This window comes from Pipistrellus hanaki (genome assembly GCF_964339955.1).
Source record: "Pipistrellus hanaki genome assembly, chromosome: 8".
Classification (NCBI taxonomy): Eukaryota; Metazoa; Chordata; class Mammalia; order Chiroptera; family Vespertilionidae; genus Pipistrellus; species Pipistrellus hanaki.
In genome coordinates, this window is record NC_140510.1 from 41,663,806 (window position 1) to 41,688,553 (window position 24,748).

The window sequence follows — 24,748 nt, forward strand, 5'->3', positions numbered from 1 at the left end:
TGAAATACTAATAACAGCTAAAAATAAAAGGACACAAATTAAAGTGCTTGCTACTACCCATGGTAATTTTTAAAAAATGATACAAATAGAACTAAACATTCTTAAAACATTTAAAACCCAAATAAGTAACTAGCAGCAATAACAAAACTACTATTTTTGGATTGAGAATCAGAAAGTCTAAGTTCAAATCCTTGTCTTACATTTCTGCACTGGCAGGCAAATTACTAGTGTTCACTAGAACATGTTGACTTGGTCTTTTTATTGTTGTTACTCAATCTTCATTTTATACAAGTTAATGAGTGGGCTTCTGGTAGTCAATATTTTTCTAAATTGGGGACATAAGTTTGAATATCTTGATGTTTAATTGCAGATGACACTCTTCTCAAGAAAATGAATCTGAATCTATTGTTTTTGGATGCCCTTTTAATATTCCTGGTTTCTTTCACTGTATGTTTTATGTCTAAACATAATTTAACATAAAGTTCACTTTCACATTGAAAATTAGTTTTAAAATTAATACCTAGTGTTTGAGTATGAGTACTGTTTTCTTAAATTTCAATATACCGTGCTTAAAATTCATTCATCCATTATTTTCTACAATTGTGTAGTGAGCAACTATAGTGTAAGAGGCAATGAAAGGAGTTTGAACTTAAATGAGGCATAAGTTTTGCATTCAAGGAACTTTCTAGAAAAGCAATAGGAACATGATAACTCTAATATATTAACGACAAGATGTGTTCCTGAATCATATAGAGAAATACAAATGGAGGTATATAAGAGCATAGAGGGAATAGGGTCATATGTCTGTCAGAATTATCCGGGAGACTTCTTGTCCTTATCCATTGCAATAGCCTTTCTCTCCTCAACTGTCTGGGTAATTTTATAAGATACTCTTTTCCCTTCTTCTTGAAACAATGGAAATTTTTCTGATTTATGCCCTACATCCCTGACCATCCCGGACTCCTCCTTCTCTCCAACACTGGAAATGAAGCAGCTCTCCAAACTTCATTATTAATTGAGCAATCTTCTATATCCCCAGGGAGTCAGCGGTCACCTCCACAAAATGCACTCTGGATATATCCCCATGACTTGTCAATTGACAGTTGTTTTGTTCCTACTGGTATGCATTTAAGGCATGTCCAAGAAGGAATAACATTATACTGAACACTTTTAAAAGATTAAGGAAATCGCTGAAACCGGTTTGGCTCAGTGGTAGAGCGTCGGTCTGCGGACTGAGGGGTCCCGGGTTTGATTCCGGTCAGGGGCATGTACGTTGGTTGCAGGCACATCCCCGGTGGGTGTGTGTGCAAGAGGCAGCTGGTCGATGGTTCTCTCTCATCAACGTTTCTAGCAATCTATCTCTCTCCCCTCCTCTCTGTAAAAAAATCAATAAAATATATTTTAAGAAAAAGATTAAGGAAATCAAAATGGTAAGAGAGAACCAGTTTCAACAAAAATTAGAAAAAGTAGATATAGTAGATATTCTGAATATCCTACATATGTATTTACTTGAATATTTTAGTCATGATGTGGATTTCCCCTCAATTCCACTCCAATTTTAACTCACTTTCCACACAGAAAGAGGCTGAGATTGCACCACTGCAGTCCCAGTAAACTCACTTTTTTGTCTGCATAGTAGGGGTCCAGGTCCTCCAGGGGCACCGACACCATGCCCGGAGGGATGTCCCCGTAGATGAAGGGCAGCTGTTTGCCAGCTTCCAAGTCAGTGCTTGGCTTTGGGCCTTCTTCATGATCGTCTTTCTTTTCTTCCTTGGGTTCCTTTGCTTTACTTTCAGCAATGCGTTGTTCAATGAGGGCAAGAGACTGTTTTGTGAAGTAGACAAAGCTCTGAGGTCCTGGGGGAGGCAGCATTGCCATCTTTTCATCCTGTATGTTTTATTTCCCCTTCAGCTCCTTCATAAGAGGCCTAAGTGGGAATTGAAAAATAAAGCCTTAAGTGTTTGCCAACCAATGATGGCACATCAAAATAATAGTAAGAACAGCAATAATAATAATTATTATTAATAAACCACCTTTTGGTTTCAACTGTAAAACATGATGTTCACAGAATTATCAGCATGTTAAGGCAGCATTTATTAAGTGACTATTATGTGCAACACATTTTCCATGTTTTCTAGCCACCTTTGTTTTAAAATTTGAACTTAACACTTCACTGCTTTTAAAGTAAAAAAGTGACAACTTAATGAAAAACAATGAATTTCCTTCATTTTCATTTTAGGTGTTTCAACTCAACTCTCTTCACTTAAAAGACTCCATGAGAATGCTCTGAGAGCTCCACTCCCCAGCTTCTCCTCTTACCTCTCTGATCTTCTCATAACATGCTCACAAACCCTGTTTCTCTTTTGGGGAAACTCATTTCTGTGAATGAGGTGGTGAAGACTGTTCTATTCTATTTTACACATCTATTTATTTTATAATACATACATATCCCTTCACAAATCAGAAAAAATAAATTTCTGTTTTGAATTAAAAACAGAATAAAAACAATTTGGGAAAATACTTTGGAAAGCACAAAGAAGAGAAATTTGGGAAATGTTTGTGATTCAATTAAAAAAGTAAAAATAGCCCTAGAATATGCATTCAAACCATGACTTCCTTAATTAACCTATATATGAATACAAAATATTAAAAAAAAAACTACAGAAAAAAATAGAATATTCACTTTTCTATATATTATTATTTTGGAATTTTCCAAATAAATAGCATAAAAATAGGTTATTGAAAAAAATAACAGATATTATTTCAATGGGTCAAGATACCTTCATAACGCCTGCATTAGAAAGTGAAAACTCTTTCTTTTTGGCATTAGGGTTGTCTGAGAATCGGGACACACTAACTTCCACCATGCCAACTCTCTGTGAACAGCTTGAAAGGCTGTACATTAAGTGACATCATCGCATACAGAGGGAGGGTAAATGAAGAGGAGCCATAGTCTGCTTTTTTATTTTCCAATTATAATAACAAAAGGCTAATATGCAAATGGTCATCACAGCATGACATGTAACCACTGATCAGCAGGGACCTGAGGCTTTGTGGTGCCTGGCTGGAGCACGGGACCTCAGGGTGCCTGACCCCATCCGGAGAGGCTTGACGGGGAATCTGCAGCCATCCCCCCTACCCCAGTGCCAGGCAGTGGGACCTCAGGCTGCATCCCTTCACCTTAGCGCCGGGCCTAGGGACTTGAGGCTGTTCCCCTCACCCGGTGGGGCTTGATGGGATTGGGGCTGGCTGAGTCTGGGTCTTGCTCAGTGGGGGTGGGGTCAGCCAGGTCTGGGTCTCAAGCGATTTCAAAATGCAAGTGTGGGTGGGCGAGGACTTGACTCTGGGTCCTGTGGCACAACCCAGACTCTGACAGGAGGGAGATTTTCATATACATTTTACTAATTTCCTTTCATCTCTTACACTTCTATTATAGAGAAAGGGCAAATAAAAATATTAAAATATTTCCTCTAATTAATTCCCTTTTATTTTTATTTTTTAAAAATATTTTATTGATTTTTTAGAGAGGAAGGGAGAGATATAGAGAGTTAGAAACATTGATGAGAGAGAAACATCGACCAGCTGCCTCCACACCCCCTGCTGGCTGGGGATGTTCCCATAACCAATGTACATGCCCTTGACCTGAATCAAACCTGGTATCTTTCAGTCCGCAGGCTGACACTCTATCCTCTGAGCCAAACCAGTTTTGGCTAATTAGTTCCCTTTTAATGTGCATGAATTTTGTGCACTGGGCCACTAGTATAAATATAAAAAGTAAGGGGATCACAGTAGTAACAACATTACAAAAGATTTTGTAAAATACGTTTTAGAAGCAGAAATGAATTATTATTTTCAAAGTTTCTCCTGTACCCATGACAAGCAAAATAGATTTCATGTATATTTAGAAAAAAACAATAGGTCATTTTCCCCTTAATTATTTGAGCAGAATATATCAATATAAAGTCCCTTTAACAGAAATGTATTCAGTTTAAAAAGAAACAATAAATCAATTTAAAAATAATCAGTTTAAAAGTTAATCATTTTGTAATGTAATGATCTGCTTTAAACTTTATAAAGCTGATTTGGCTTTCTGGAAAAAAAAAAAAAAAAAGCCCTTTTTATCATTTATCACACAATTGAGTCTGCCTCTTGCTTTGGTATGTATCATTACATTTCTTTTAAATTTCCTAACCCACCTTCATTTGCAATGTTTTTACCAAATTCTTAATCTGGGTATATTATAATATATGATATTTAGAACTACTAGAGAGAAAACACTGTTTTTGTCTTGAAGGAATTTAGATTCTAAAAAGGGACACCAATAACACCAGATCATTCAGCAAAGACAAACCTGATTTCTCTGTGGTAAAGAAGAATATAGCCAAAATAACTCTCACTTTTTTATGTATATCCTGGTGCAGAAACGGACAGAGATATAGAGAGTGGTAACAGAAGGAGGTGAGTTCCTCTGACTTAAGCATAAGTTCTTCTGTATATATTTCTGATATAAATTCCTGGGTTCTTTTATCAGTTTTTCCAACAGTGGAGAGCTACCAGCCTCTTATAAGTACTTAGATATATATAGCAACATCTCATGGGAGAGAATATGTTAAAAGCCATGCAATGACATTTTTGGAAATAAGAACAGTTATAGATTTAGAATTATAGACTTTTGTAATTATGAACAAATAATAACTCAGTCTACCTGATAGCCACAAGCAATTGATATTGCTTGTTGACATAATTCAATAGTTAACTGACTATATGTTTGCTGGTTTGTCCTTTGTTTTAAGGTATTTTACTAAGATTATTAATTCCATTATTTCTTTGTTTTTATTTTATTGGGATGACATTAGTCAACATGAACATATAGGTTTCATGTGTGGATTACTAACTTACAAAATCTGTATATAGGACCATGTGCCCACCACCAAAAGTCACTGAAAGGGGTCCATTATTTCTATAAATTCAACACGATTAAGAACAGACATATATTTCAATTAAAGCTAAAGTTGAGGTGACTTTCTAAAAATAATGTAGATAAAAACAAGAGATATTCCACTACTGGGTATGTGGTCAAGAGAACTGAAATCATATGGCCTCACAAAAAAACTTTTACATGAATGTTCATAATAGCATTATTCATAATGGCCAAAAGACTGGAACTGAGATGTCCATCAAGTGATAAACAGGTAAAGAAAATGTGGTGTATCCACACCATGGAATATTATTTGATAATAAAAAGAAAATATGATACATATTAAAACATAAATAATACATAAAAGATACATAAGTATGATATATATAAATATAAAATATACATATTAAAACATCAATGAACCCTGAAAACCCTGTGAGAGAAGCCAAACCCAAAAAGCCACATACTGTATAATTCTATTTGTTTGAAATGTCCAGAATAGGCATAGCCTCAGAGAAAAAAAAAAGTAGATTATTATTTCCTGGAGGTTGGTTGGTGGGGTGATGGAGAGTAACTGTTAATAGTTATAAGGTTAGTGGTTAATGGGAATAGGGTTTCTTTTGGGAGGTGATGAAAATGTTCTAAAATTAGATAATGACAGTGGTTGCACAACTCTGTAAATATACTAAAAACCACTGAATGTACACTTTCAAGGGTGCTTTTTATGGTATAGAGACTACACCTCAATAAAACCTACAAAGATATGCTAAAAATGGAATCATAAAATATGTGAAAATTGTCTTGAGAAGTGAAAAATAAAGTTTACTAAAATGGAAACAAATGCACATACTCAGTATCAACCACCTGAGTCTCTACAGGCTCAGCAGAATATGGAATTACTTTTGGTTTAATATTAATTCAAGAGAAGCTAAAGTTTAGTTCTAGCACTCAAAGGCTAAGCTTGGGACAGTTTATAAAACTTTGGTCACAAACCAGATAACCTGATTCCAGAAGTTAGGAGCCTTTTAGAAAGTGTACATCCACCTGAGAAATAAGGCAGAGAGTGCAGTTGCCAGTTGGGCTTAGAAGAGTTTCAACACTTTAGAGATCATAAAGGAGAGTAGGAGAGATTACCTCCCTCAACAGACCCTTTCATTGTTCACAGGCTTAATCTCCTGGAGAAAAGATGGCTAACGAATTATATATCCTGCATTCAAGTGGAGAGTGTCACTTCTTTCAAAAATTATTTGACAGAAATTCAGGTAAATATGTCCTGAACTCAAATGTCCAAACAGCAGTTGCATTCTGCAGTGTTCCTATTCCCTTTTCCCCTCCCTTTCTTCCCCTCAATCTCTCTCTCTGTTCACTCACATTCTCAATATACAGTTTTTGAATCACTGAAGTAGGTATAAATATTGGGGGTTGTGGTGATGGGTGCCAGTGGTACTATGCATGGGATATATTTTCCTGATCAGGCTAAAGTAAAGGAAGACTCTAAGCACTTGCTTAATATTAGGGTCTTTGCAAAGTAAGTCAAAGAGACCCTGATCAGAGTCTGCCACCATTCTGGAGGGTATAGGAAAAATCATTACCCCCTATCTGGATGATGGGAATAAATAATGTGTACCAACTTTTTTTTAAGTGTAATTTCACAATACCCATAAAAAACCTTAGCTATGTTGATTCATTTATATTGCCAAATGATTTCCCTTCTAGGAATTTATTCAAAAGCAATAATATCAGATGTCCTCCAACATTTCTGAGATGTTTACTACAATGTTTTTATAATATTGAAAAATTGTAATTGATCCAAAAATCTAATATTCAGGGCTTCATTAAATAAAAAAAATGAGCATAAAATGAAAAACTGAGCAACTCAGTAGCCTCTAAAGAATGCTCCCAATGACTATTAAATGAATTCTAAACAAAGTTATAATGGATAATTAATGGAATGCAGGTTAGATGCACACAAACGTACTTGTATATTCATTTCCATTTTTAAAATGTATGTAAAGTAAATCTGAAATTAAATGTACAATATGTTTAATGAAGCTTATTCTTATCTGAGGTATTATGGAGTATTTATATTAATTTTTATTAATATTTTTCCTTATTTTTTAAATTTTTACAAGGAAAAATGTCGTTTTTTTATTCAAGTGTATTTGAAAAGCACTTAAACTGATTTGACAAATTTTAACATATTTAATAAATATTTATGTTTAATTTGTAATTTTGAAAAACATATTACATTTCCACTTCTCTTTTTTAAACATTTTTTTTTTTTTATTGATTTCAGATAAGAATGGAGAGGGAGAGAGAGAGATAGAAACATCAATGAGGAGAGAGAATCATTGATTGGCTGCCTCCTGCATGCCCCCTCCTGGGGATTGAGCCCACAACCCAGACATGTGCCCTTGAGCAGAATCAAACTGGAACCCTTCAGTCCACAGGCCAGCACTCTATCCACTGAGCAAAACCAGCTATGGTACATTTCCACTTATTAATAGTATTATGATGGCATCTTCTCTAGAGTGAGATCACAATATTGTACATACAAAAAAAGGCCTTTTTGTTCTCATAATTATTTCAGCCACCTTATCTCATATTAACAGATACTTAGACAACTAGTTCCTAATTCTGCAACTACAAACTGCGGCTCCAAATTAATTTATTGTCAGAGTGTCAACTCTGTTTTGGTTCAAGTTGGATATGTGTGTATTATATCCATATACTCTTATCATAAGAATTGTGCTTTTGTAATGATTATCAGCACTTTGCATTACATATGAAATTTATATTTTAAAAATGGAATTACTCTCTTAAATTATTTTTTTATAAAATGTCTTTAGGAAGCAGCTTTCATTGGCAATTTTCAACATTTCTTGTAAAAAACAAGAAATCTTTGAGTCTCTTGTTTTTTCAACTGTGATTAAAAGGATTAATATTTAATATTTTATTATTCCAAGAAGCAGGAGAGTAATTATATGTTCATAACTCTATAATAATTTATGGCCCTGTTTTACATTTCACCATCAATTCCCTTACCTGTAGCTAACTTAAATTCTATTTTTACAAAATTAAAATTGGTCCAATAAATCATTTTGAATGTCTGCCAAAATCTGAGTCAAATTAGGTCAGATCTAAATTATTTAAGATAGTGGACAAATGTAAAAACAAGTAAAATAGAATGTTTTATTGGTGCTCCCTGTTGGAAATTGAAAAATTGCTTCGAAAATGTCACTGCTCTGAAAACAGATAAAGCTATTTTTCACAAATATTGGTTTTGGCTGGAACACCATTTTTAAAGCATTCTTAGGCCACAAAGGAATCAATACATGAACATTAAAAAAAAGCATTTTAAAATAATTTATACCTAGCATCATCAGTGATAACTCATGTTGGTAATATAGTCCCTTGACATGCTATGATGAAAATGGTACTTTTACACACAGTTTTCCTCCCCAAAACTCACAACTTAGGTCTAATAATGAGAAAAACATCAGAAAAATCCCAAGTCAGGGATGTTCTATAAAAACCTAAACAGTACACCTTCAAATGCTTAAGATCATCAAAAACAAGAAAAATCTGAGAAACTGCCAGAACCTAGAGATGCCCAAGGAGACAGGATAGTGAAATATAATACAGTATTTTGGATGGGATCTAGGAAAAGAAAAAGGACAGTAGGGTAAAACTAAGTAAAGGTGACTAAAGATATTAATTAATAATAGTATTTACCAGAATGGCCTCATTAATTTGGGAAAATGCTCCATATTAATGTAAATTTTTAATAATAGGGGAACCTGAGTATGGAGTACATGGGAACTCTGTCCTATCTGCATAAATTTCCAATAAATCTAAAACTATTCCAGGATGAAAAAGATTACTTAAAAAAGAAATCACAGATGTAGAATTCATTGATGTTATATAAAATTAACAATGTCTCAGTAAATTTGGCTTTATCAAATAAATACAATGCCATTATCGATAATGTAACTAAGTTATAATAGACCTATACTTCTAACTACTTTTAATTAAGATGGGTCATAATTAATAGAATATTTTACCAAGGACAAAATAGCATCATTTTGATTAATGAAAGACCCATTAGAAATGCTGATCAATTTTTTTAAAGTCATGTTTGGTATGATAACTTTCTACAAATGTGCACTAGATCAGTGTTTCCCAACCTTCTCTCATGATGAGAATCACCTGGTGGAGTTGTTGAAACACAGATTCCTGAATCCCAACTAAGAAGTGCTAAACTAGAATTTTTGGGAACATATAGGTAAAATTGTATACTTAACTAGTGCTCTAAGACAGATTTTATATACAGAGCACTAAGTTAGGTATGCAATTTTACCTAAAACACAGATTCCTGAATCCCAACTAAGAAGTGCTAAACTAGAATTTTTGGGAACATATAGGTAAAATTGTATACTTAACTAGTGCTCTAAGACAAATTTTATATACAGAGCACTAAGTTAGGTATGCAATTTTACCTATATGTTCTCAAAAATTCTAGTTTAGCACTTCTTAGTTGGGATTCAGGAATCTGTGTTTTAACAACTCCACCAGGTGATTCTCATCATGAGAGAAGGTTGGGAAACACTGCACTAGATTGGAGTCACAATGTCGGAGCCCTAATTATACATGAGAGTCATTATGATTAAGTAGGCCAAGAAATACATCTGCAAAGGATTATATGTAGTTTGTTTTAGAATAAGGGTAATTTAACTCACTTGGTAATGTTAAACATACTAAATATTTTTTAAATTGTTAAATTAGGGCGATTCTATTACATTACAAAAATCTCTCTTTTGGTTTCTGTATTACTTTAGGAATTGTGGGGTAATAATGAGATGAAAGAAACCTATTTGCCTCAGCAATTCTCATTTTGCTGATACTGAACACCTGATAATATCGACAAAACAAGGCAATAGAACAGCCCTACTCTGGCCAGCAGGAAAGCACTTAGCCATTGCTTAAATTACAAAGACCTCTTTTTGCCACCATGGCATTTTAAAATCTTCTATAATCAGTGGCATCTTCTTTACCCTCTTCCTATTCATAAAATTTAAAATCCCATGATAAAAGAGAAATACATCATCATGAAAGATGACAGGCAATGTTTACTTCCAGTATGAACTGTGATGACATAAGCTTTCTTCCATGAGACCTAAAGTGCTTGTACATGAGTCTGGAAGTTCTACTCTATGTCCTGGCATCAAATAAAGTGTGTGAGTCCTTCCTACACCCAGCCTCAGGAGTCGAGGGGAATATCAAGATCATATAAATCCTGTATGTCAACAGCAAGGTGATAAAGCCGAAACATTCAGACAAGAGGCAGTGCACTTTATCATCCAGGAGCTCTACTGACTATTTAGATAAGAACATGAAAACTGCTTGAAAACTGAATCAGGTGAATATCGGAAAACATAATTATTAAACCAGATTTCAGTCCATTCTTATCGGCTCTCTGAATTGCAATTAAAAGGACTCTCAATAGATTTTCACTTTTCTGATACTTGAACACCTAAGAACATCACTGGAGGAAAGCAACTGGATCTTCTCTAACTGTAAGGAATACATTGCAAATTTGGTTCCATCCTTGGCAGAGTGACCATAGCAACCATGTTATGAACCAAGAGTTTTATATAAAAAATAAATGTTACATCACATTGGACATCAAGACAATAGACATAAAGTGAGGCTGTTCTGGGCAAGCTTAGATATTTGCTCATCTGACTTTTGAGAGCTCCTTGGAGAAATTACCAAACAGGACCTGCCTAGTACGATTTACTTTTTGGGGGGGAGCATAGGAGATGGATTCTCTTGACATTATTCTTTGTCAAGGTAACCACAGTTACCATGTGCTTTCCTGGAAGACAGATTGCATGGATGTACAGCAGTACTGAATTAAACATGAGGAGATCTTACGTCTTAAGTTATTAAGATTTAATCACCCTGACATTTGCTACTGTTTGGAAATCCTGCACCTTGCTTAAATGGCATCCTCGGGAGTCTTAGAGCTGGAAATCTTAGATAACAGAGGATTCCCAACTTCAGTTATCCAAATTCTGCTGGCATTGCATTTAATATGAAAAGGTCTTTGAAACCCCTGACAAATGTTTTAAGTTGCTGTCTTGATAGGTGTCTAATTTTGATCAAAATAAAATACATATTTTAGCTTTGACACTTCCTGAGGATCATCAGTTTATTATACTTGGACACTGCACAAATTTTAAAATACAATTGTTCTACCCCTTTACCAATCAGTAAAAGCAATGGTAATAATCCATTATACTGACATATTTAGGTAATGCCCATATAGTATTTGTTTCCTGAAATTTAAAAGTTAACCAAAACTTTTACACTTAAGTAGGGAAAAAGACTGGAATTCATTCAGACAGCCTTTATAAATCTACATACAATCCTCTTTTTTCTCAATTTGCTTTTAACTTTATATAGTTTCTTAAAATGGCATCAGAAGTAAACAAAGACTAACAGCCAAATGTTATCCTATATAATAAAAAGGTAATATGCAAATTGACTGTCACATCCTTGCACAAGATGGCTGCCACAAGATGGCTGGCAGGGGAAGGCAGGTGGGGGTGAATGGGCCTGCAGGGGAAGAAGGACAGTTGAGAGGGACCAGGCCTGCAGGGGAGGGCAGTTATGGGTGACCAGGCTGGCAGGGAAGGGCAGTTGGGGGCCAGCAGAGCAGGGCAATTGAGGGCCACTGGGTTGGCAGTGGAGGGCAGTTGGAAGTGATCAAGCCAGCAGGGCAGCAGTTAGGCGTCGATCAAGCTGGCAGGGGGTGGTTAGAGGGGATCAGGCTAGCAGGCAGAAGTGGTTAGGGGTACTCAGGCAGGCAAGCAGTTGTGAGCCAACAGTCCCTGATTGTGAGAGGGAGGTCCAACTGTCAGTTTAGTAGGACATCCCCTGAGAGGTCCAAGATTGGAGAGGGTGCAGGCTAAGCTGAGGGGCACATCCCCCCCACAGTGCATAAATTTTGTGCACCAGTTCTCTAGTTTATAAAATAATTGCCTATCTTTCTTATGGCTCTATCTAGACCCTTTCACTAGAAGGCTATTTTGAAGCAGGATAACTCTCCCCAACCCCTTGAACCTGGTAACTTCTAGTGGTTCCTCATGCCTCATCAGTATTAAGCTTTCCCTGACAAGATCGGGTCAGTACATTTATCTCTATCCCTTTAAACTACAGTCCATAAATCCATAACTACACTTAACTGACTGCTAGAATTAGATTATGAAATCCTAGAGAGAAGTGTATCCTTAGTTTGTAATTTTGTTGGAAAAAAGTAGAGCTGCTGATTGATTTCATAGTTACTGGTCCCTGACATCCAGAATATTACAGGAGGTAAAAATATCATTCTAGATGAGGGAGTTCTGGGTTTTTATTCCAGCCCTTGTTGCATGGTTTGTGTAATTTGGAATAATTCATTGGAATTATTCATTGGAATAATTCATTGGAATTATTCATTGGAATATATATATATATATATATATATATATATATATATATATATATATATATATATATTTGCCAGGGCTTACTAGAAACCCCTGAATGACAGATGAACAGATTACTCCAACACAGTTTCACTGTGAAAGAGAGGGCTAAGGGACAAACTGGCTGATCGCAGCCAGGCAGTGCAGATTGCCTGCCTCATTAGGCCTTTATTCTACTCTAAGTGAGGGCATCAAGGGATTAAGCATAAGGATTCCAATAAACACCTTGGGGTCTGCATATGCACAGATTGTTTAGAAAGGTCAAGGAATAATTAGGGGCAACACTTTCAACACTCCTATATGTCTCCCCTATGTTGGAATTCTGATAAACAGGGCAGGGGTTCTCCCACACACTTCCCTTTTATCAGAATGTCCTCCTTACAAACTTTCCAACCAAGTCTCATGCTTCCCAACATTTTTGTATAAGAATATGGTACTTCTTGAAAGAAACAGGTAAATGTAGAATTTAAAAAGACAAATGGAGAGAAATCATCACTCTAACTGAAGTATATATTAAAAGAAGTTTTTAGGCAGAAAGAAAAGATCCTAAGGCAGAAAAATGGAAATGGAGAAAGAATTGAAGTATATCAGAATGGGTATGCATCTGTGTCATATCAGGACAAATGGATTCTACCATGCAAAGTGAACAAATACTATACACAGCAATGACCATGTCTTATGGATTTTAAGACTGGAATAAAATGCATGAATTAATTCCAATTAGTGTCTTTTATTAAATCCTTCAATTAGTATATGCAAACTAGATTTCCTTTCATCTTACTTGACTTTCAATTATTTTAGTCTACAATCTTTTTTCCTCAAAATATGATTTTTATTATGTGTGTGGTTGTTTTTTTGTTTTTTGTTTGTTTGTTTGTTTTGTTTTGTTTTTTTTACAGAGCAAGGAAGGGATAGAGATAGAGAGATAGAAACATTGATGAGAGAGGTACATCAATGAGAGAGGCCACCTCCTGCAGGGCCCCTACTTGGGGACTGAGCCCACAACCCAGGCATGTGCCCCCATCAGCTGGGCTCAGTCTATAATTTTGAGCGGTTTTATTGTTAAGACAATTGTTCTCAGTTTAAAAAAAAATAGATGGAATTTTCCACTCTTGTGTAGGAAACACTGTTCAAGAATTCCCTTAGAGTATACTATTGTATAAAAATTGCTATTTTTTCAAAGTAGCCTTATTTTGAAAGACCCTATAACTTAAAAGTAATTAGAAAATGAAGCTTGAATGACCAGTCTTCAGTTAAATTATTTGCAGTATTATTGGTATTAAAATTTATGTATTTAAAAATATTTTTATCTATTTTAAACAGAAAGAAACAGAAAAAAATCAATGATGAGAATCATTGATTGACTGCCTCCTGCCCATTCCCTACTGGAGATTGAGCCCACGACCTGAGTTTGTGCCCTGACCTCCTGGTTCATGGGTTGATGCTCAACCACTGGGCAACCCCAACTGGGCTAAAATTTATTTTTTTGTTTATCCTCACGGAAGAATTATTTTTTCATGGATTTTTAGAGAGTATAAGGGACCAAAAGAGCGAAACAAGGCTGGAAATTCAGCTTGCAGCCGAGGTACATGCCATTAACTGGAATTGAACTCGGGATCCCTCACTCTATGGGCTAACACTCTATCCACTGAGCCAAACCTGCTAGGGCTAAACTTTATTTTTTTTTTAAAGCCATCACAATAACCTATTAGTAGAATTAACAAAATATGCTTTGGGATTTTTTTTAATTATGCTACAAAAGATTAAAGCAAAAAGATCTAAATGTTATCAATTCCTTATTGTTCAAATTACTAAAACAAAATGAAAGTAATCTTGATTCTAAGATAATCCCACTACAGGTTATACAAACAATGATTGTTATAAGTATGAAATCATGTGATGCTAATATGTCTTTCATATGCTCATTCTCTGTTATTTACTCTTCAACCATTTTTTTTTTAAAGTGACTACTAGGGACTAGATATGATGCCAGGTGCTGGGTCCACAAATACAAATAAAGCATCCTTGGTCCTTGCCCTTTGGGATTTACAGTCTATTGGGGATTATGGGCAGGTAAGCAATTGCACTTCAGCTATTATTAAAGCAATGAGAACATACCACCCTGAAAAGCCACCTGACCTTGATTCAGGAAGGGAGTTTTGATCAAGAAGGAAAGTTGAGTAGAAGTTTGTTATTCTTTATCAGAACTATATCCTAATAAGTGCTCTCTCTCCACTCTCTTCATTCAGATTATTTATTAAGTGTTACTATGGCCCAGGGACTGTCTTTCTCATTTGTTAGGTTTTCCTGCAGTCTGATCATCTTCACTACTCTCAGCTCTTCCAAACAACAACAAAAAAATCATCTTTAGCTTGTCCTTTTATGGTTTTTGACATGTATAACTTAATAAGCTTTTTACATTCAATTTCCAGTTTTGTATACACTCAGGCTAGTCTAATTTAAAACTAAAAGTTGGCACAAAGCTTGTAAGATTGAATAATAATTTAGCTATATTGTGGACAATATAAATCAAAGGTCCTGTATTCTATAGATTTTTTTTTTAATCTCGTGTTTAGAGAGTTAAATTTCCCTAGTTCAAGGCTCATGTCGTCATTGGCCAAGCAAACCTCTCTATTATTATTTTTTCTTTGTCAGCCTATATTCCACTCCTCACCGCTCCAGCCCCTTCCCATTCCCATCCTTAGGCAACCATCCAAAAGTGCTTACTATGCATCTTTGTGTTATGTTTTCTTGAAAACTAAATATTAACTTGGATTTATATGTCTTTAGTTTACATAGATTGAGTTATATACTTCATTTGGTTACTTCTTTTTTTTCCCCCCTTTACTAAGCACTATGGGTTTAAGATCCAAACATGTTACTATAAGTACATCTAAACTATACTTCTAACTATTGGACAATTCTTGAATTTACATTATCAGACATATTACCTATTTGCTCCCTTAGTTGGAACATCTAGCCCCTTACAACCCAGAGACAAATCCAGATTTTATAGACCTGTAGCTTATACAACTGGGGAGAGGAGGTGGTGACAGAAAAATGTAAAATACAAATGAAAATTAGATACAAAAGTAATAATATTAAAAGTGACCTCAGAAGTTAAATGGATTGCTCATTTTTTATAAACTAACCAATACCACAAACACCATAATTTCCAAAATTTAATTAATGAACTAGCACACCTTTTTAATGCTTTCCCTTCATTTTTGCCTTCCTTCTCTTTGGTCATCTCTTTACAAGGCAACAATTTTGAAATGAAGAGAGCAGAGGTAATTTAGTTCTTCCTTTAGCATCACTCTGTGTGTGTGTGTGTGTGTGTATTGTTTTTAATACTGATAAGTGAGAAAATTATTTCAAATATTTTTTTCCTCCTTGTATTTCTTTTTCTTTTCTTGGAGCACCAATCAGAAGTGTGAGTAATTACTTTGTGTCAGATACTGGGTGAGATCTGGAAATTCAATGATAAGACAAAATGCATTGCCCTCAATTTTAATTGCTTCTTTTAAATATAATCTATGTTTAGTGGATCACCTCTTGCTCTCATATTATCTCTTCATAATATACTACTTTGTAGGTCCTTATCAAATTCAACAATAGGCATAGTTGAGTCTAAACCACCTGGGAATTGTCTGAACTGTAGAATTGCAGTTTCACAAGTTAGAAAACTCCCACATATTATTATCTGGGTGGGGAGGGCTAACCATTGCCATCTAATGGCACTTAAAATCAAATGTAAGATGACACTATTTGAAAGTTATACTATTTGAGGTAAAATGCCTTCTTTTGCTTCAAGTGTATAAGATGTATGCATTTTAACTAACTATTCAGTCACTCCACATCTGATTGTAAATACCTGGCCAATCTTATTTTCTTCCTTTTTAATCCAAAAGCAAATTATAGATATGTTTATGCATCATATGTGTTACATATATATATATATATATATAGAGAGAGAGAGAGAGAGAGATACATATATCCATACACATATGAGATATATATATATATATATATATATATATATATATATAGAGAGAGAGAGAGAGAGAGAGAGGTTAGTTATTTATATGTATATATATATATATATATATATATATATATGATTATTAGTATTATGTTTATATGTAATTATTAGTATTATGTTTATGTACCATCCAATATTTTTCATTTGGAATGAAGGGGGATATCTCATGCTGAGTAGTGGTGAGGAAACTGGAGACATACATCTTACTGTGGGAATCTAGGGTGAACTATCCTTCCTTCTACCCTTCTAAGTATTGTGAGGCCAAACTTACTCCTAAGCTCATCCAAATGGATTCACTTGCCCTCTACTTTGATCCTGGAAGGAGTGAAGCCAGGATGCAGGAAGGTCTGGCTGGAATTCCTCTGTGCTGGAGCCTTTGGGCCGCTGTGGCAGAATCGTCCAGCAGCCCTGTCCTGGCCAGATAAGTCTGTCAACAGCCTCTGCTCCTTTCTTCAGTCTACTCATTTCACCTCCAGCTCATCCAGCTTCCCAAATCCTCCCAATAACTCTGTGAGAACGCAGCACCTTCCAAAAAATCTCCCTTTGGCTTGGGTCAAACAGTTTCTTTTGTTTTCAACAAATATTCTTGTTCAATATGGAGAAATTACCATTGACTCATGGTGTGGAAACTAGACTGAGCTGTTTTGCTAAGTGATTAAAACATTTCTTCTGAATCATCTGAAAAATAACTATTTAACCTCAAAAGTAGTAATTTAAAATAAAAATGGTGTAGTTTACATATATAGAATCCATTTCATATGACTTAGTTTATAAAGCAGGTATAATTATTTTGCCTATAATCACTATAATATTTTATAGAAAAAAAGGCTTTCTGTAAAATAAGTAGTCCAAACTTCTATTATGTACTAAATTCAATCTTAAACCCTCACTTTAAATACACTACTCTTGTATTTCTCCCACTGTTACTCTCAGCCTTTAAAGGAATCATGGGCATCTATATGCAATAAACTCAAGCCCATTCTCTAACCTGACAGGACCATAATCCTTCAACGTGACCTTCTGGCTGGAAGTAAGAAGCACCAGAGCAGGAAAGCAGAAGGAACCAGGTACTCTGTGACTTTGCACCAGTTTTAGGCATCTACCTTGGGTTTCTATTAACTGAAAGTATAAAACCTGGGCCTTTGAGCTACTGTGTCCAGGTCTCTTATTATTATTATTATTATTAATATATTTTATTGATTTTTTACAGAGAGGAAGGGAGAGGGATAGAGAGCTAGAAACATCGATGGGAGAGAAACATCGACCAGTTGCCTCTTGCACACCCCCTACCGGGGATGTGCCTGCAACCAAGGTACATGCCCTTGACCGGAATCGAACGTGGGACCTTTCAGTCTTCAGACCGACGCTCTATCCACTGAGCCAAACCGGCTTCGGCCAGGTCTCTATTATTAGCAGTTGAATATAACCTCAAATAGCAATCAAGTTTTATTAAAAACCATCGAATTAAATGACATTAATCTGATACATAGTATATTAAACTGCTTAACTCTGAATAAAGTTATTCTTATTAACACCATATACAACACTGAAACACATTGTACTTACTTCTGATTTTTCATACTTATCAATTTTATTTCATTTTCACAATTATTTGTTTTGCTTTTTGTTTGTTTTTACAATTATTTTTACTTTTAAGAAATTACCTTAGTGTTTGACATTTACCATGAGGTTGGTTCCCTCAAGAAGCAAATACTTTATAACTTGCCAAAGGTTATAAAAACAATCCCATAATTGAACAATTTTAATATAATAATTAATATTTTTTCCAAAGAGAAAAATAAAGCATAGGGCAACTATACCTTAGATAGCACTCAAAAGGAATTTCAAAGCACAAGAAATTATCAGTTTACTTAGAGTATTCCATGAATCCAGAGGTAACCTATAATAATAAAGGTGTAATATGCTAATTAGACCAGATGTCCTTCCGGACCACAAAGCGGGCCTGCAGCCACAGAATGGAGGAAGCTGCCAGCTGTGAGGGAGGGATCCAGGCAGCTGCCAAGGTTGTGAAGGCCTACTCTTACACGAATTTTGTGCATCGGGCCTCTAGTAGTTTAATAAGACACCAGCAATTATAGTGCATATAGACCTTAGTCCAAATGGTCTGTTTATAAATGGCTATATTAAAACCATTCTTCCTAATTGAAGTTTTCCAACACCAATAGTGATAATATCTATTTTATAGCCTAGAAATAAAAAGAAAATTTGAATACTTAAGAAGACTACATTAATTACTATCTCCCAAGGCTCAACAATTATTAACCATCTTGACTTAATATGCAAATCTCAGATAGCAATTATCAGACTCATTGTTCTGAAAGGAACAGGGTGTAGCAAAGCTAACATTAAAATTTAATTATCAATTGACTTTTAGGATGCAGCAAATATTTTAAAATGCAGCAAATACTTTAAAATGCACCTCACCCTAATAGGGCACAATATAGTGCTGAAACACATTTTTCCTTTCCATGACAAAATTTAGGGTAGATGATAAAAACAAAATCTTTGTCATATATATTCCAGGCATAAATCATCCTTGTTTGTATTGGCTTCATTTTGGGGTTTATTTGGGGGTATGAGGTTTGTTTTTGTTTGTATTTTTTCATTTGTTTGTTTTATTTTGTTTTTAATGAAAGGAAGGGAGAGAGAGAAAAACACCAATCCAACTGAGGATCCAACCAGCAACCTGGGGACCAGATTTTGGTGTAGGAGACGATGCTCCAACTAGCTGAGCAACACCAGCCAGGGTGGGCATGGCATTTTTAAGGCTGTGACAATTAAACTTCGGTATTGGGAACAAATGTTATTTGCTAAGTTTTTCATTTCCAACCATTATAGATAGAGTGGGAATGCTGGTTAGGATTCTAGAGTTCTTTGCACAATTTTGGACCATGACCCACAGTACAAACTATATTTTACACTGTGTGTCTGAGCATACATATTCATTATATCTAAAACAAAGCTTCACAAACAATATTTATTCTTACTATGTAATACTCACTGATGTTCTCTCTTCCAATCTACCTCTATTCCATTTTTGTGTGTGGTGTGTCAAATCTACAACCCACAACTCGCTAATCCTGTTTAAAAATACTATTCTACAGTGATTAGAGCTTAGAGGAAATCTAAATCAGAACTCTCAATTCACAAGTCAGGAAGCTGAAATGTCACCTAGAGCAAGCATATCAAACTCAGGGCCCGTGGGCAGCATGTGGCCCACAATGAATATTTTTGCAGCCAAGCCAATATATTGGTATGTAAGAAATGTCTTAATAAAAATTTCATAACTTAATTTTTACAATATCCTGTTGTACATAATTATTAATAACGAACTATAAGTCTGCTAATGACTGATTACTCTAATCGTGTTGTACTCATTTCTCTTACGCACCTTATGCACAGGTGCACCATTTCTCTCCACTAACACTAGCAGCGAATATTTTAGAAGCCGATTGTCACATCATTAGTCTTGGACTGACTTGTTTGGTGTGCACAACAGGAAATATTTCACTTTTGTAAACAAAAAAAAATAGGTTTATTTGCGTTATGCCTATTAATTTGTGCACTTATTCGGTGTCTGGTAAGTTGATGTTCAATAACAAATATTAATTTTTATTATGTTATCTTAATGACTAGAGGCCCAATGCATGAAATTCATGCAAGAATAGGACTACCAGCACCGGCTTCCCTCTGGCACCAGGATCCAGGCTTCCCTCGAAGCCTTGGTTCTGTCCAGAAGGTTGTCTGGAAGGCATCATTCTAATTAGCATATTACACCGTCATCATTAAAGATTACTCATTTATTTCAGCCATTTGTATTCAGCATGTCTCTATCAAAATAGACCTATGTTTCTATGGAAATTGAACCTTTTGTTTTTTGTGGGCCACATACACTTAAACCTTGTTTATTTGGCCCGTGTTAGCCTTTGAGTTTGACATGCTTGACCTAGAGATTACTTTGTTAAAGATGACAGCGCTCTATAGAGAAAATCCGGGTCTTAAGAAAAACCAAAACAAACAAATAAACAAACAAAAATAGAAAAGAACAACATTAGGTGAGGGATGTTTATGTTCTTAAAAATTCAAAATACAAAAGTATATAGCTTAGGGTATGGGTATGCACCTGTCAAAAAAAGTCTGGGCATCAGAATCACTGACGTTTTTAACTGATGACTCATTTGGCTTTTGTCAACAGGCCTGAATTCAGAAATTCAATCAGTGAGTAGTTTATCTACTTATCTGCTTTTGTAATTAAATAAAAACAATCCCCAGGAACTTAATTGAGGAATGCCTACCCATCGGTAACACCTAGAAGCTACACTGCTTCTGACACACTGCTCTTTGAAAATCAAATTTAAAATGACAGCCAGGTTGCTCTTAGCTTCTTTAAAGGCATGAACAGGTAATTGCAAACTCTGATATTCAATGTGCCACAGAAAAGTCTCATTGGGCAGGCAGTAATCTTTTATTAACAGCAACATAATTTGGTAATTTCTAAATTCTAAATTCATTAGGAATACGTGTATAAAAATGGATGAAGAGAAGGGAAAATTAAAGAAATGTCTTGAGAAGGAAATAAATTTTCTTAGCATTCTGTTTAAGATCTACAGGTCCATGTATTTTTATAGGCCCCCTGCCCCTAAGTATAATAAATGTATAAGGGTGGCAGAGGAGCTTCTTCTTTTTTTTTTTTTTTTTTTTTTTTTTTTTTTTTTTTGAGAGTGGCAACAATTTCTGTTTATTACTCAGCAAGTTACAACTCTATAGATAAACCAATTATTACATAATCACTTCCTAAATATCACCATCTCCATTCTGTTTTACATTGGCCTTATTACAATACTAAGCATTAATAAACCCAACACTCAGATTTACTAATTGTTAAAATAGAAGACCCTGTTCACTTCTTTTTTTTTTCTTTATTGATTAAGGTATTACATACGTGTCCTTGTCACCCCATTGCCCCTTACTCCCCCATTCATGCCCTCACCCCCCTGTTGTCTGTGTCCATTGGTTAGGATTATATGCATGTATGCAAGTCCTTTGGTTGATCTCTCCCTCTTACCCCCACCCTCCCTTACCTTACCCTGAGGTTTGATGCTCCGATTGATGCTTCTTTGTCTCTGGATCTGTTTTTGTTGTTCATTATATTCCACATATGAGTGAGATCATGTGATATTTATCTTTCTCTGATATTTATCTTTCACTTAGCATAATGCTCTCCAGTTCCATCTATGCTGTTGCAAATGGTAAGAATTCCTTCTTTTTTTACCACAGCATAGTATTCCATTGTTTAGATGTACCACAGGTTTTTAATCCACTCATGTGCTTATGGCCACTTAGGCTGTTTCCAAATCTTAGCTGTGGTGAATTGTGCTGCTATGAACATTGGGGTGCATATATCCTTTCTGGTTGCTGTTTCTAGTTTCTTGGGTCAAATGGGAGTTTCATTTTTAGTTTTTTGAGGAAACTCCATACTGTTTTCCACAGTGGCTGCGCCAGTCTCTATTCCTGCCAGCAGTGCACAAGGGTTCCTTTTTCTCCACATCCTAGCCAACACTAGTCGTTTTGTTGATTTGTTGGCTAATTTGTTGATTTGTTGATGAAAGCCATTCTGACAGGTGTGAGATAGTACTGCATTGTTATTTTGATTTGCATCTCTAAGATGATTAGTGACTTTGAGCATGTTTTCATATATCTCTTGGCTTTCCTTGTGTCTTCTTTCAAAAAGTATCTATTTATGTCCATTGCCCATTTTTTGATTGAGTTAAGTTGTATGAGCTCCCTGTAAATGTTGGTAATTAAATCCTTTTCAGTGATAACATTGGCAAATATGTTCTCCCATGCAGTGTGCTCTTATTGTGTTGTTTATGGTTTCTTTTGTTGTGCAAAAGCTTTTAAAAAATCAATATTTTTCAACATATATTTTATTGATTTTTTACAAAGAGGAAGGAAGAGGAATAGAGAGTTAGAAACATAGATCAGCTGCCTCCTGCACACCCCTACTAGGGATATGCCCTGCAACCAAGGTACATGCCCTTGACTGGAATCGAACCTGGGACCCTTCAGTCTTCAGGCCAAGGCTCTCTCCACGGAGCCAAACTGGTTAGGGTGTGTGTAAAAGCTTTTTATTTTGATGTAGTCCCATTTGTTTATTTTCTCTTTAGTTTCCATTGCCCTAGGAGCAGTATCAGTGAAGAAATTACTGAGATTTTGCTGCCTGTGTATTCCTCTAGTATTTTTATAGTTTTCTGTCTTATGTTTAAGTCCTTTATCCATTTTGAGTTTGTTTTTGTGTATGGTATAAGTTGGTGGTCTAGTTTTATTTATTTATTTTTTGCATGTATCTGTCCAATTTTCCCAATACCATTTATTGAAGAGACTGTCTTAAATCTATTACCTTTCATTCCAATAGTTGATATCAAGTCTATTTAGGTAAAAAAGAAATACATTAACAACAACAAATTTTATTTCCTTGCATCTAAGTTTCTGCTCAACAACTATTTATTAATTAAATGCAAATTTAGCATTTGACATGGAGCTTTTTTCAAGCTATGTAATTTTAACATTAATATATGTTATTTAAAGGAAATATACATGTATATTTTTATCAAATATTGTTTCTACACAAATTCTACCACTACTTCTCATCAGTTTTACTTTCCTTCTTTCAACTAGTACTATTGACTCTTGGTTTTCTATTTTTATTTCATCAAGTTTCTAATGTTTTAGACTCAGTATTCTAATCTATAATAATAAAAGCTTAATATGCTAATAAGACTGAATGAGGGAAGCCAGTGCCAGCAGCTGGGGGAAGGAAGGCCTACTCTTGCACGAATTTCATGCATCTGGCCTCTGGTCATATCATAAAGTTTATTTCTTGATGTACTAATATTACCAAAAATATAGTATTATGTAGTCCTGCTACCATATTCTTGTATACAATTATACTTGCTCTTACCAAAAGAATGTACCAGGTTAGACAATTTGCCTAAATATGAACATGAGTCTCTTTTTTTTTTTTTCTTTTTAATACATTTTATTGATTTTTTTAAAGTGGAAGAGAGAGGGATAGAGTTAGAAACATCTATCAGCTGTCAGTTGCATTCCCCCTACTGGAGAAGTGCCCGCAACCCAGGTACATGCCCTTTACCGGAAAAGAACCTGGGATGATTCCATTCAGTCCGCAGGCCCATGCTCTATCCACTGAGCCAAACCGGTTTCTGCGAGTCTCTTTTTTCTAAGACTCTCATATAAAGACACTGACAAGAATTCATAGGAATAAACTATGCTTATCTGTGAATAAATTCTTAGTTCCCAGGTGCTGTGGGAAAAATGAAAGATCCAATTACAAAGTCTGAAAGGTTTCCTATAATTAGTGGCTATTAGGTTACTTTTGCTTATGACACAATACAGATGAAAGGAAAACGGAAGAAGAATTGCTGTTTCATTTCTTATGTTCCTAATTGCTTTTCTTGACTAACAGCTTATATTTCAAGGAAGCCAAGCCATAATCATTACATCAATAACATTAACTTGTCATTTCATTCAGGAAATATGTGGTAAGTTTTGGTCTTAAGTTTAAGAATACTAGGAGATTCTGGTTTTACTTACATTGTCTTGTAAGCGTACTTGCAGAATAATGTGGTCAATTTATAGGAAATGTCTCAGACTTATATTTCTCTGTATGTGTCATAAATATCTATCAAGATAATTAATTAAGGGACGTGTATACTCTACAAAAATCTTGTCATGATGATACTATACTGTTTTTGACATTTGGGAAATTATGATGTCTTACAAACAGAAAAAAGGAAAGCAAATAAATGTATATATTCTATGTATAGAATATATAATATTAATAATACAAAGTATTTGCTTTCAAATAGCTCAGATTATTGTGTTATTTCAAGATTGTGTAGGAAACACAAATGATTTGAATCAGTGGCAGGGCCAATCTATTCAATCAATGCCATATAGAGATGCTTGTGTTTGGTCACTTCTGGATAGGCTAGGCCAGTGGAGGGCAAACTCATTAGTCAACAGAGCCAAATATCAACACTACAACAATTGAAATTTCTTTTGAGAGCCAAATTTTTTAAACTTAAACTTCTTCTAATGCCACTTTTTCAAAATAGACTTGCCCAGGCAGTGGTATTTTGTGGAAGAGCCACACTCAAGGGGCCAAAGAGCCACATGTGGCTCGCAAGCCGCAATTTGCTGACCACTGGTCTA

General features: G+C 35.1%; 1 protein-coding gene across 5 annotated transcripts in view; it reads right to left on the reverse strand.

The window, feature by feature from the left end:
• SCN9A (sodium voltage-gated channel alpha subunit 9) overlaps window positions 1-24,748 on the reverse strand; it is a 128,820-nt gene that overhangs the window by 73,646 nt on the left and 30,426 nt on the right. For 4 of the 5 annotated variants that reach the window (XM_084891582.1, XM_084891581.1, XM_084891584.1 and 1 more), the window contains exon 2: window positions 1,621-1,927. The exons of the other annotated variant lie outside the window; for it this stretch is intronic. In XM_084891582.1, coding sequence (XP_084747708.1) covers window positions 1,621-1,886 — 266 coding nt within the window. In that variant the 5' untranslated portion in view covers window positions 1,887-1,927. The remainder of the gene's footprint in view (window positions 1-1,620; window positions 1,928-24,748) is intronic. 5 annotated transcript variants of the gene reach the window in all.